Consider the following 14,756-nt stretch of genomic DNA (forward strand, 5'->3'; position numbering starts at 1 on the left):
ATAAGGTATACTTTTATATGAGTATGAGAATTGAAGTATGTAGTCTTTCTGCATAAAAATATATTCATCGTTACGTAAAGCTTTCTTCGTTTCAATAGTGTTCATCTTTGAGTACATCTGAGAGATGGAGAAAACAGGAATAATTACTGTATTTTTCAGAGTACAAGACACACCGGAGTATTAGACGCACCTAGATTTTAGAGGAAGAAAACAAGGAAAAAAGTATTCTGAGCCAAATGTGTAGTAATATATTATTTAATAAAATGCCAGTGTAGCAGAATAATTTTTATAACCATGTATACCTTTTACAACCATGTAAAGTCAATTAAAGTCATAATTGACCGGAATGGTACCTGGTGCTCCCAGCAGGCCCATACCAGGGCATCCCGGTTGTATCCCACCATTGCTGCAAACAGGCTATAAGCCTTAAACCTTAAGCCTAACCCATTACAAATGTGTTAACCTTAATCCTAAGCCTAACCCAGAGGTCTTCCAACTTGACAGGTTTAAGACTTGTGGACTTCAACTCCCAGAATTCCTCATCCAGTCATATTACCTCAGGAATTCTGGGACTTAAAGTCCACAAGTCTTAAAGCTGTCAAGTTAGAAGACCCTTGCGACCCCTAACCATTTATAATCAGGTGCTTATCTGTTAGGCGGCTCAGGCATTGGCCCGGGAGCAGGTGGCAGGCTCCCTGGGCAATGGCAGAGAGGCTCGGGCGGCTTTCGCTTCGCCTGAGAGCAGATGAGGCTGGCTCCCCGGGCAGTGTTGGGGCAGCTCAGGTGGCTGTAGCTTCGGCCTGGGAGCAAGTGGCAGGCTCCCTGGGCAGCGGCGGGGATTGGTGGTTGGATCAGCCTCCCAGAACACCGCCAATCAGCTGCCTGTTGCCATCCATTTTCGCCATTGCCGCTATTGCTGCCGTTGCCGCCACCACACCAACTTCTCCCCCCGGTATGGCTGATGTAACATTCGGAGTAGAAGACGCACCCAAATTTTCACCCTCTTTTTGGGGGGCAAAAGGTGCTCTGAAAAATAGGGTAAATAACAAATATTGGAAATTGGAAATCATTCTATAATCTATTGTAATCAACGGTTCTAAATACACTTTATGTCTTCCTTGAATGAGATTGCCCATGACACCTCACTTTTATTTTTTATTTTTTTCCAAACCTCATTGATAAATTGCATTCTCTCCTAGAAAGGCTTGGAAGGAATTAAAAAACAACAATCTAATCCATTTTTCCTGGGTATGGTATAGTTTTATCCACTACACATCGTGTGTTACAGTACAATAATCAAGCTTACTAAAAATGAAATAAACCCTCAAAATTACTGCCAGCATTAAGGTTGACGTGGAATCCTTTATAATGCCATTTTTATGAAGCAAATAATACTATACTGATTACATTATTTCCACAATGTTTATAGTTATAGTTCATTTGATTTGGCTGTGGATGCATGTCAGCTTTTGATCAGTCTAGCAATAATTGCTGAAAGAGGAGGAGTTGAAGCTGGCAAATAAAGAAGTGTGCTCTGCAAATCGCAAATGTAGTAGCAGTGCTTGGACAGTGCAAACTGAATTGCAATGACCCACCCTCAGACTCACTTGATTTTGGAGAACTATATCGGTGGCCGGTTTGTGCCATATTCCTCATATCTAGATTCTTACGACCCATCTATTGGTGAAGTATATTGCAAAGTACCCGATAGCGGCAGGGAAGAGGTGAGTTCCTACAGAAATTTATATTAAAACTTTTTTGTTATTTTGTAGAGCTGTACAAAAACATTGCATGGGGTGTTTGTAATAATTGTGAACATAAATCATCCTGAAATATTGGCTAGCTTTAATGTTATATTGAATTATGTTTTTTTGCCTATAGGAGATAAGGCTATATTTCAGTATAATAACACAGTGTTGTGTTAGCAGCAATAGCCCTAGATCAGCAGCTCAAAGTTCAATGCCATTTCCTTTGAAATGTCTCTTTTACAGTATGTGGGAATTTGTATCAAACTTCAAGGCAAAATGAAAAGAAAAAATATAGCTTTCCTTATTGGCTGCTTGATTCCTTTAAAAGGCCCAGTCAAAATAATAATTGTACCATCTAATCACTGAGGTTGGAAATAAAATACTATTCTACACTTTTACAATTTTAACTTTGACCTTTAGCATTTAATTCCAGTCAATCAAATATTTGCTTAAGTATACATAAATAGTGGTTGAAGTATAACTAGCATTTTTTTCTAAACTTACACTGTGGACCTTTGCCCTCTTATTTTCTTATGCAAACAGAAAATGGATTGTATATTAGATACATAGAAAAATATGTTTAAAGAATAATCATGATTGCTCATTTAATACTGTGGTCAGCAGGACAAGAAAGCGGGAATTTTGATTTTAAGCTTCTTGGGGTATCCAATATGTTTCACCCTCAGCATTGTATTTAACCTTTGAATCACATATCAAAGATCAGGACAAAGAAAGCAGCAAGACAAGTTCAAGCATAACATTTGAATTAGTTTGAATTCAGCTAAATAATGAATTAAATTGATTTATTATATTTAAATTCATGGTATTGTTATATATATATATTTCTTATCTTAGCTAGAAAATTTTAGATAATCTTTGAGAAAGGGCCATATGCTAGGCATGAATGCATGCAGGTGTAGCACATTGAATGCTACTGTACCCTGCACAGAGAATTTCAGTTACTGATTAGTTTGAAAATGCAAGTCAGTAATAATATGGCCTTGCCTAAAATGAAAGACATTGTGACAACTCTGCAGAATTCTGCAAGAGTAAAAGCTCAATAGTGCTGCCTAGTGGCTGTAGTTCTGAATTTTAATTTGGAAAATAAGTAAAAAATACCCAACGAGAACAAAAATGCCGCTTGAAGGGATGATAAAAACACATACAAATACATGTATCTATATGTGTCAATATATTAATTGGTATGTCTTACCCTTCAAATACATTTGGCAAAGAGCTGTTTAGTTTCTACCTTTAGCAGTCATGTCTAGATCAGTGATGGCGAACCTATGACACATGTCATAGGCACATTTTGTCTGACACACCAGTGTTAACCAACACCCAATAACTATTCTTGAAAGCATACTCCACTCAGTTTGGGAGGTTGTGGAGGCCACATGGAATGGGCTGTCTCTCTCATCGCCTCCTGATCCTCTGGAAGTTATGTGAGAGGGTCGTGCTCTTGCGTGGTCTTTGAGTCTCCAAAAATCATGTGAGAACAGAGCATGCTTTTGTGTGGCTTTTGGAGGCTTCCGAGGCTGTGGAAGAGCATTCTCCAAAGCTGCTTCAAGAATAAAGGCCTTATGCGACCTGGAGCAGCCTCAGGTAGGTGGTAGGGACCTGTCAACAAAAAAAGAGAGCACCACCTAAAGGCAAGGGATGTATGGCAGCACTGGGCTATGGAAGCAATCACACCTTCGGGAACGGAACAATGGGGCTTTTTCAAATGGCAGCAGTAGCCCTAGGGCTAAAGACAAAGCTCAGGCCTTTACTTCAGGCTCAGCCAGTGCACTGTCACTGAGTGTTGCTATTAAGTGTGGCTTAAATGGGAGATGGGGGGAGGGGAAGAGATAGAAAATATTTTCTCTTGTTGGAGAGGAGTGTGCAATGCCATCCAGTTAGGTATTTTCCACATTTTTGACATGCTGAGCCCAAAAGGTTCACCATCACTGGTCTAGATCAAGCTTGCCCAGGAGGAACAGTATACTATATTGTAATCGATCAGGATGACAAAAATCCTCTCAGTTTATAAATAAAGATTATTATTCATCTAACCCAGGATGACATAGCAGGGGATCTGAACTCTGGCCTCCAAAGAAGCGGTATTTGTTTTCTGCTTTCTCTTAGTTTCTGTTAACGTCTAGCATCATACATGCTTTTGCTCATGTAGACACATGTGTTTACCAATTGCATTTTTAAGGTGGAAGCTGCTGTCAAAGCTGCCCAAAATGCTTTCCCAGGATGGTCTGCCAAAAGTCCACAGGAAAGGTCAAAAATAATGAGCAAGTTAGCAGACCTTATTGAAGAAAATCTGGAGTCATTTGCGCAAGCAGAATCAAAAGATCAAGGTAAAGGGGAAAACCTGTTGACCCCAGGGGGGTTGTGCACATAGCATTATGGGCACACCCGCACACGACCCCCTTGCCCTCCCCCTTGCTTTTGGCACGCGATCAAAAAAAGGTTAGCCATCACTGCCTTAGATGAACAACACAAACAACTTGCCTATTCCTTGTCTGAATGGACAAATTGGAACTTGGCCCTTTCTCACATTCACATTTAAAGATAAAAACTTTCCTTATTTATTGATTTATCTGGTTTTGAATCATGGTGTCTAGCTATATATTCAGGTGCTGAATTACAGTTGTTTCTTTTTGATGAGCTCCTTATATTTAATGTAACTGCAGACAGATATAGCATGCTGGGAATAATTAAATTTCTGCATGGACAAAAAATATTTTAGGGATGGATCTCCTTGTTTGTATTGTTGCAGAATTCTTGTTTGTTTTCTATGTGATAGCAGAGAAACTTAAAATCTAAAGATGTATTCTCATGGTCAAATGTGGCCAGAAACACTTACATGGGTTTTCCATAATCCTTTAATAATCCTCTTGCTTTCTTGTGTTTTTGAAGTTTTACTTTTGAACATTTAGATTGTCTTCTCCCCTCCACTGCTTAATAATTAGACAACTTTCATTCTTTGCTTAAAAACAATTCTTACAAAAACTGTTTAGAACATAAAACCTATTGAAAATATTGGTCAGTGATGGATTTCAATTTATTTTACTATCAGTTCGCTCTTGAATGTGCATGCCTGCGTGAGCATTCGCACGCTTGCACAAAGTATCCGGGCGGATGGGCGGAGCCTCCCACCGCCACCGCTACCGTTTCACCTGATCCGGGGCGAACCAGCAGAAATCCACATCTGTGATTGGTACATTTCAAAAGTATTGCAGCAACATCTGCAAGTATAAAATTATTTGGTAAATATCCTTCTGTTCCAGGAAAAACCATTTCTTTTGCCAGAACAGTGGACATACCCCGAGCAGTATATAATTTTCGCTTTTTTTCATCATCTATCCTTCATAAGACAACAGAATGTACACAGATGGATCACATGGGCTGCATGCACTATACTGAAAGGTCACCAGTGGGAATTGGTAAGTCTTTGTCAAAGAGCTGCAGGTGGTTTTTCAACAAAAGGAAAAAATAATCTTTTTAGGACTAGGGTAATGTTAGTAAATTTAGCTTGTGCATATTGCCTTATTTTATATACAGTTGTTGGAACTAATTTTTTTTCCTTCTTGTTTTAACCCAGAGATACTCAGTTCCATTTGGCCCACAAAACATGGGTATTGTTCCCCAGCGTTGTCACCAAATTATTATTTTTAATATAACAAAAGGGGGGAAATATTAAACATATGACTGCCGCCTAATCATATCCTCTTAAATGAATTAAATGAAATTAGGTTTTGTTCTAGCTTTATTCACTAGTTTGAGGAATGTAGTCCTTGGCATGCCATTTAAAGGCATGTAGTTTGTAGTGAGGCCCTCGTGTGATCACAATTCCAACTTCCTGCTGGCTTTTCTATTGACTTTGCTTCTGGGAAGCCAGCAGGGAATATAGAAAATTGCAATCATGTGTCAGCATTTCATTCCAATATTGTAGTCATGAGCCAGATGACCAAGCACCCAGTTCATGATCATCTGACTGTAGAGATGCTGCAATGGCCAGAACTCCAAGGAGTTGTTGTAAATCCCTTTGTCCAACAATATCATAACTTTGAATCGTTGCTGACCTTAATGGTCATAACTCTAGGACTACCTGTAGTTTAAGTGGTTCTGAGTTGCAAGCATCTAGTGACCACTAGATGTCATCACTCACTTTTCAGTGTCTTTTTTTCCTGTAGTTTAGTGATCATATGGACTTTTATATCTCAAATCTGGTAGTTCTCTTCTAATATAAAGCACAGCTTGAAATTTTCCATGCCTTTTCTAACATAGGTAAGTCCATTATAATTAGCTCACTCAATTAGAATATAATTAATTGGCAAGATGCTATACTTTTAATAATGAGCCAAACCTGATATTGGGGGATGGCTTGCCTTGTTTTGCCTCAATAGCTTATTCAAATCAATAGCTTATAGAACCTGAACACTAGTTATTATTCAACATTTTCATTTACCTATTTCCAAGGACCACTAATATGATCTACCTAATGACTGGCTGGGTAGGCGTGGCAAGGCGGTTATGTGACTGTGTGGGCATGGCCAATTCGATGTCACTCACATCGATGGGCGCCTTGCCAGTCTCTACTCACCACTCCTCATCTGCCCGACCGGGCTCTTTAGGGTCCCAACAGAAAGCAGTTGCTGGAGCTAAGCAGCCACCATGAGAAAGAGTTGGCAAAACAGCTGGCTCAGTTCAAATTGGATCTGACCGAGAAGTAGGCTCAGCAGGAGCACCTCACTGAGGACTACTAGCACAGGCTTTCCAAGCAGAGGGAAGACTTGCAGGAGTGCATGGCCAAGTGCCAGCGCCTGGAGGCTAAGAGGACTGAGATGATCAGCCAGTTCCAGACCTTGATGCAATCCCACTGGAACAAGGCCCTTTGGCTCTTTGCCACCAGTGGCAGTTCCCTTCAGCCTTTGCCCAAAGCTCCGCATCAGAAGGCTGAAGCAGACCCCAAGTCAGAATTTCTTCCCCCCTCCTTACCATACAAAAAGACCCAGAAGGGGGAGACTCTCTGCAGCAACACAAATGTTCATTGCACATATCAGGCCCAGGTGCCATATTTTGAGGACCCCTAATTTAGTGCAATATAAAAAATACAATTAATTTTTCTGCAGACCATCAAAAGTTTCTCATGGACCATCAGTTGGTGACTGCTGGTTTAGTACATAGATTGGGTGCTGAAGCAAAAGACTACTGAAGCTTACAAAGAGTTGTTATGCTCTGTTATCTAACTGGGTATCAAAAGGGGGCCATGGATTTCCTATGTATCAAGCTTCATGTTTAAACAGATTTGTTCCTTTTTTCTATCTTTTTGAAAGCTGGATTAATTAGTCCTTGGAATTTGCCACTTTACTTACTGACATGGAAAATTGCCCCTGCTGTCATGTGTGGAAATACTGTAATTGCCAAACCAAGTGAAATGACATCTGTCACAGCCTGGATGATGTGCAAACTTCTGAATAAAGCAGGTATGCCAGAAAAGTAGCTCCATTGAAATAATTAAAGCAGTATACATATTAGTGATTCAGGAGAGAAGTAGGTAACACTTGGATTCAAAGAGCTTACACATCAAATACATGATCAAGGTAATATTCCATTGATAGCATGATTTAGAACCCGATTATAGATTGAACAATAGATAGATTGAAAAGATATCATATAACAAGCAAGGAAGTTCCATCATATACAGTATAACCCTTATATATACCAAAAGTAGTTAGGATCATAGTCGCCATCATTTTAACAACCCCATAACCCCTTGCAGAGTCTGGGAAACTGAATGGAGCTAGCAGAGTGTTTTAATGATCAGATGTCCTTCCTGTCACCAATGCAGAGTTTTGTTCAACAGATATATCCACAGAGTGTCTACCTAGGATTGAACTCACAGCCTCTTGATTGTGAGGCGAGAGCTCTACCTCTAGGCCACTGAACCACTCTAGTTAGGATCATAGTATTGTATTCAATATATATGTTTCTGACTTGCCACTTAAACGGAATGTACTACATAATTATGGTGTTCGGTCTGTTTATGTGATTTTCCTCCTCTGCTGCCTACAAGGTTTTCCTCCGGGTGTGATAAATGTCGTGTTCGGAAGTGGGTCCAAAGCTGGAGATGCTCTTGTTTCCCATCCGGCGGTATCTCTGATTTCCTTCACTGGGAGCACACTCACTGGCCAACAAATCATCCAAAGGTCTGCTTTGTACTGTAAGAAACTTTCCTTGGAGCTAGGAGGCAAAAACCCAGCTATCATTTTTGAGGATGCCAACTTGGATCAATGTATTCCTGCCACTGTAAAGTCCAGTTTTGCTAACCAGGTATAAAAAGATAGCCGCTTGCTCATCCTTCCGCTTCTGGCTCCTCATGACAGGTTTTAATATAAAGACTGAGTATCTTATTCTGAATCAGATGATTTATTTTTTACTTATTGGAATTGGGCAGCTAATAAATTCCAATAAATAATGATAATATTTTTTAAAAAATCTGACTTAACATGGCATCCTCTTTCAGTGAATGTTGTCTATTTATTTAGCGTATGGCAAGTAAAGGTTGTGATATTCCTTGAAAATGATGGATGAGCAAGCTCCCTTTTTCTATCAGAATTTGTTTTGGAATAACTCTTTCTTATTCATATCCTCACAGTTTGCCACTCCAAAGAGTCCCCCTGCTACTGTTCTACAAAGAATATCCCAAAAGATTCAACATATCAGATCCAGTATAAGAGAATTCAGTGATTTACTTTCCTTAAATGGGTTGCCCATGTCTTTTGTTGCCTTGGGACTCCTCACATCCGGGACTGGGTACTAGGAGGGGAGACAACTAGTCTTTCTGTAGCCTGTGCACTCTTCTTTGGAAATGCCAAGATAAAATATGATTTCTCTTCTCGCCTGTTATGTATGAAAGCAGTAGTCTTAGAAGGAATAAAATTTCCTATTCAATCATAGTTCCTCTCCACCCGAATGCTCCTTGTTATTTGGTAAAAATGGATAGGGATACTAACAACAAACTATATAAGAGCTTGCTGATATTTATATTTAATTATATTTAATTGCATAATTGTAAATCTAAGGAGTTGTCCTGCTCTTACTGAAATCCAGAAAACAAATTCTTCCTTTGGTGAACTAAAGAGAGTTTTGCTCTGATACTAATATATTTTGTAAAGAACTTAAAAACTCATGCTTCAGTAATGACTCCTTATTGAATTTCTCCCTTGTCTATACATTGTTCGATCTTGCCAGGGTGAAATATGCCTATGTACCAGCAGAATCTTTGTTCAGAAGAGCATTTCTAAAGAATTCTTGAAAAGGTTTGTGGAAACTGTTAAAAAATGGAAAGTTGGAAATCCTTCAGATCCCAAAACTGATATGGGGGCATTGATAAGTAAAGATCATTTAGCAAAGGTAAACGATGTTGAAAATATTTTTCAATTTGCTAAATTATCTGCAAATATGTTTTCTTCCACATTTGAGAAAGTATCGCCATATATGATGATAGAGATTTTCTTATATCTTGGTATTGATTTTTAGACAAAGAACAGATCTTGTTTTAATCACTTGTTAAAACACTTGCTTTAAGTTGTTTCAGGCTAAGGGTATTTCCTAAAGCTTCCTCATCAAAACTTTTTTTCCATTAAGTAATTTTTCCAGTTGTCAAGTTTGCATATATTTTTATTGTGTGCACTTAATATGACTAGTTGAAACATCTCCTTAGTGATGTCAGATTCACTGCTGGGTGCACACAGTTGGAAACAACCTGATATTTTCTCTTACTAACTCACTTCTCGAATATATTGTCAGCAGAATTGAAGAAGACATTTCAGATTCTTCTTCCATAGCTTCAAATGTGTCTAAGATTTTTCTATCTTTCTTGATGTAATACAGTATTTAAAGTTTAATTAATAATGCTACATGAAATAATGTTCCAGTGATAAAATTGCATTGGCATTTTCTTAGTATACGATTTAAATGAATGAATTAAAGTAAATCAACCTTTAAACAGCTAATGTTATTTAAAATAGCATGTAAAACACAAGAGCTTAACTAATTCATACAATATGTCTAGATATAGGTTTTATATAGTAAATATGTAGGTGTGAGAGAGTATATTCATATGTATTGGTCTTTCATTTCCTTATTTTTATTAACAATTTAAAATTATTGTCTTCTCTAAATACGCTCCTTGTTTTGTTGCTGCTCCTATTAGGTGAAGAAATATATCCAGCAGGCTCGGGCAGAAGGGGCCACGATTCTTTGTGGAGAGGGAATAGATTCACTGGATCTTCCTCCAAGAAACCAAAATGGCTATTTCTTGCTTCCCACAGTTATCACAGACATTGATGATGATTCTTGTTGCATCCAGGATGAGATATTTGGTCCTGTAGCTTGTGTAATGGTGTTTGACACAGAAGAGGAAGTGATTAGGAGAGCCAATGGAGTCAAATATGGCCTGGCAGCCACGGTCTGGTCAAACAATGTAGGCCGGATTCATCGTGTTGCTAAAAGACTCCAGTCTGGATTGGTGTGGACCAATTGTTGGCTTATCAGAGATCTGAATTTGCCCTTTGGGGGAATGAAAGCCTCTGGGATAGGTAGAGAGGGAGCTAAGGATTCATATGAATTTTTCACTGAGGTGAAAACAGTTACCATAAAATATACTGAAACCAACTAATAGGAAGTAATTAGTGCCATAGGTCTCTGTGTGTTGCCTTGTCTCTCTTGATATATTGAGAAAAATCATGGTTTATACTTGTATGTCTGCTAAGAGTACTGTAGAAAGGAGCATATGAAAGTAATTACCGTATTTTTCAGAGTATAAGACGTACCAAGATTTTGAAGAGGTAAATTAAAAAAACGTTTTTGCACTCTGCAGACCTCCCCAAAACGGCCCGTTTTTCACGAAAACAGGCCTGTTTTTTTTCCAAAGAAAAGGGCATGAATAGCCTTTAGGAGGCTTGTAGACTGCGCCTGCCACCCCCACCCCATGAGCAAAAAAATGGCCTGTTTTTCATGAGAACAGGCTTGTTTTTTTGTCAAAAAAGGACATGCATAGCCTTTAGGAAACTTATAGAGTGCTCCTGGGGGCAGTGGGGGGGGGGAATTGAGCAAAAAACGGCCCATTTTTTACTCATTTCTGCTCTCCCCAGCCACCAGGAGCACTCTGAAAGCCTCCTAAAGATTATGCATGGCCATTTTGGTGAAGGAGGCGGGGTTTCAGGAGGCAAAAAGTGCTATATTCAGTGTATAAGATGCACCCAGATTTTCAGCTTCTTTTTTGAGGGAAAAAGGTGTGTCTTATCCTCTGAAAAATATGGTATATGAGACTTTACAGTGGAGTCTGTCATTAGCTTTGTTTTAACTTCAAAAGAGCTGATGAGTTTTATCTGGCTTAGCATGCCTTTTCCACAACAACCAACTAGATGCTGATGGGAACTCAAGCAAGACATCCCTCTTCTCACTTGTATTCTTCAATAACTACTTTGGGAACCATGCTATCTTTGAAAATAAAACTAAAATATGGTGCCATAAACAGAATTGTTCACCATGTTTAATTTTTTAAAGCTTTTCCAAGTTGGAAGGTAAAGAATTCCACCTGCTTATGTGTGAAGGGGCTTCCTTTTAGCAGTCTTAAATTGAATATTCATCTTCACTGCATAATTCAAACGGTAGTACCCAGCTTTCATCACCATCTGTCCTACCTCATTTAACTTGGATAATTTTAGTAGACCTTTCCAGAGTCTACTGGTCTATAAGCTCAATTTTGAGACAGTGACTACACTGAACACTGTTTTGTAAAGTAGTGTATTGTTAACGTTTATATAAAGTGCTGTATATAATTGATTCTTTAATATTCTCTCTTTCCTAATTATCTGTAATGTGGAATATGGATAGTTGTCAACTTACGACCACAATTGAGCCCCAAATTTCTGTTGCCAAGTGAAACAGCTGTTAAGTGAGTTTTGTCCCATTTTACAACCATTCTTGCCACAATTGTTAAGTGAATCTTGCCTCTCCATTAGCTTTGCTTGTCAGATGGTCGCAAAAGATGATCACATGACTCATTGGACACTGCAACCATTGTAAATATGAACCAGTTGCCAAGTGTTCAAATTTTAATTGCGTGACCATGGGGATACTGCAATGGTTGTGAGTGTGCAAAACTGTCATAAGTCACTTTTTTCAGTGCCGTTGTAACTTTGAACACTCACTAAATGAACTGTCGTAAATCGAGAACAGACTGCATAACATTTTCTACAGCAGCCACCCACAGGATTGAAATTTTCACAGGGCTATCTTGTACAGTCTTGAGATCTCTTGTCAAGTGTGCCTCCTTCAGCATCTAAGAAATGAATAGAGAAAAAGGTACTTTTACTGTACATGAAAACAACTGAAGCAAGATCTGAAGCAAAAAAAGCGTAAACTTGTACATATCAAACGTTTACCCAAGACCCTCCCCCCAGTTACCCCAACCCAATGTTCAATCTCCAGCTCTCAAAGGGGACATGTGGGGTGCATCTTCAAGCAGCCTCGTTCAGTTGGTATGCAGAGACAGTTGACCTTGATCAAGCCCAAACATAAGCCATCAGCATGCACAGATGGTGAGACAAACCACCCTCCATGATATCTCCTCCAGTACCTAGTATTCCCCCCCCCCCACATATCATGAGCCCCCACCCACCCTGTTACTATGTCAGCCAAAGTAGGGGCTGACATCTAACCAGTAAGGAAAGGCCATTTTAGGGCCATTTGTAGGGAGGATGGGAGAAAAAAGGGAATGGAAGCACATTGAAATAGAAAAGACCCATAATGAATATAGTGTCAATTGAACATCCCCTCTACATCCATTAGGAGCAGCAAGGTGCATTAATGACCTATGCACAGGCACACACAAATTTGGTTAAAGCAACCTTCTGTTTTGAGAAGATGAAAATAAACTTGCTTTAGGGATGGGGAAACCTTAGAACTAAATAGTGGAGGGTGAAGCGATTCATCACAACAGACCTACTTATGAGATGCCGTTCAATACTTGCAAAAATCTTGAATTTTTAACAGTTTTTTCAACAGCTGTCTTATCCAACAAAATTACATAACCATCATGAGGATTTGGTTTAATAGTTTTATGTCACGCTGACGTGTCAATTCGTCTCTTAATTCCTACAGATGCAAATTAATGCCAGTCTGATTATTCAGTTATTGCCAGTTGATTCTCTATGTCCTGAATCTAGACATGTACACAATCATGCAAAGATTTCAAAATGATATATCTAGGTCTTTGCTCAAAACAATGCCAGCATTGTTAATACTCATGTTTCCGTTCAAGTTCACTGTTTTCAGAAGTAAAATTGATTTAAACAAGAGGATTAAAAAAAAAAATGAAATATATGAGAAGCCAGTGGAGTTGGGCAGTTTCATCCAGCAAATTATTAGTATGCATATGAGGAGAAATTAAAAGAAGAATTGCATTTCCTACAAAATTCCTACAGATTAAGGGAGGAAATACTTGGACTGCATTTTAATACAAGCTGATCTAATTTTTACTTCCTGAGGTAAGATATGAACTAGAACTGACATTGTCAATTGCACATTTTTAAATGTTTACACACAATTCACATACTGAGAAAACTGGTTCCATTAGTATATTATCTGAACCAATTATAGAAAGCAAAATGGATATTTTATCTGTACTACAGACTAGTATCATCCAGTCTGGATCCACTCTGGGACGTTTCTCTTTTCATAGGATCATACAGTTGGATGAACTTCCAAAAATCATGTACCATATCTAGAGATAACTAAGAGTCACCTTAAGGTGAAATGAGAGGCAAACACAATTAATAAATTTAATATTAAACTTATTAATTATGTAATATTAATTATTGTTAATAATAAAAAAAAACTATTCATAAGAATACCTGGATGCAAAAGATATCTAGACCACTAGAGGGCACCTATTTCTATTTCCTGCCATCCAGTGACTGGAAAGTTTTGCAAAATATGATTTAGTTTTGTTTCAAGCAAAGAGAAAGAGCTATCTAGCTTCTACTTAACTCTTTCTAAAGTTGTCTTATCAATGATAATGCAGAGAAAATGATCTTACACTATATATTTGTGACCAGGGGTGGGTTCTGTGCACGCGTGTGCAGTGCAATAAATATTTCTGCACATGCGCAGAAGCAAAAAACAACATGGCGGCGCCTATGGCACCGCCCAGAGAACTGATTCAGGGGCGTGGTAGGCCTGGATCGCTGCCGGTTCCAAACCGGTATGAACATACCACTGTTTGTGACATAGTTTTCTGTCAGGAATCGAAAGCAATAGCCATGGGTCCCCGTCCCCCCTCCAACTCCTAAATGCTGTAGTAGACTGAAAGATAGTGACTGGTCCAAAGTCATTCTGGGAACTTCGTGGCTGAGGAAAGATTTAAACCTGGATTTCCCAATATTGCAGTCCACAACACCTCACTGGCTCCCTCATAGAATTCCAATGGAAGTGGACTTGGGGCCTTCCTACCATTGACTTCATTTGCCCTCATCCAGCTTCAAGCCGACTGGACACATGGGACAGGCTTATACAGGGATAATCAGAAAGCAAAGTTCTGATTATCTCTGTAGTGACTGGATTCTTTCTGAACTCATATGCTACTTTCTGATATTTTGTATTGCCAGCCAATTTGGAATGTGCAGGATGGATGCCGAAGAAGGAGGACAATAAGAGAGGTGCCAGGATCAAATCAAACAGCATCATGTTTATTTAAATTGTCCCCATTAAATAGTTACAGCATCAGAGACTCTTCTTCCATTCTGGTCTCCAGAATGCAACTCTCAAAAGGTTTGCAGTGGACATGTTTTGTAGCCCTGCAGCTTCTCTTTCCTTCTTCACTCCCAGATTTGTTCAGTTTGGGCATCAGCAAAGGAAGGTTAAATATTTATGAGGATTAAGTGTCTAACAGGCATTGGGTGCCTGCTATCACAAATCGGGAGGGTGGTGGTGGTACGATTTTAT

At 39.0% G+C, this 14,756-nt stretch overlaps 1 protein-coding gene across 1 annotated transcript; it reads left to right on the forward strand.

The window, feature by feature from the left end:
- The first annotated feature begins 369 nt into the window (after positions 1–369).
- On the forward strand, positions 370–12,319 carry ALDH8A1 (aldehyde dehydrogenase 8 family member A1). The gene is made up of 7 exons (XM_014061832.2): positions 370–1,724; positions 3,949–4,096; positions 5,030–5,185; positions 7,079–7,228; positions 7,819–8,075; positions 8,997–9,158; positions 9,961–12,319. The coding sequence occupies exons 1-7, from the start codon at positions 1,587–1,589 to the stop codon at positions 10,423–10,425; spliced, it is 1,476 nt and encodes a 491-aa protein (XP_013917307.2). The 5' UTR covers positions 370–1,586; the 3' UTR covers positions 10,426–12,319.
- Positions 12,320–14,756: the final 2,437 nt, after the last annotated feature.

The sequence above is a fragment of the Thamnophis sirtalis genome, unplaced genomic scaffold (genome assembly GCF_051295495.1).
Source record: "Thamnophis sirtalis isolate CommonGarterSnake01/CBP01778 unplaced genomic scaffold, rThaSir2_p1.2 scaffold_6, whole genome shotgun sequence".
NCBI classification, from domain to species: Eukaryota; Metazoa; Chordata; class Lepidosauria; order Squamata; family Natricidae; genus Thamnophis; species Thamnophis sirtalis.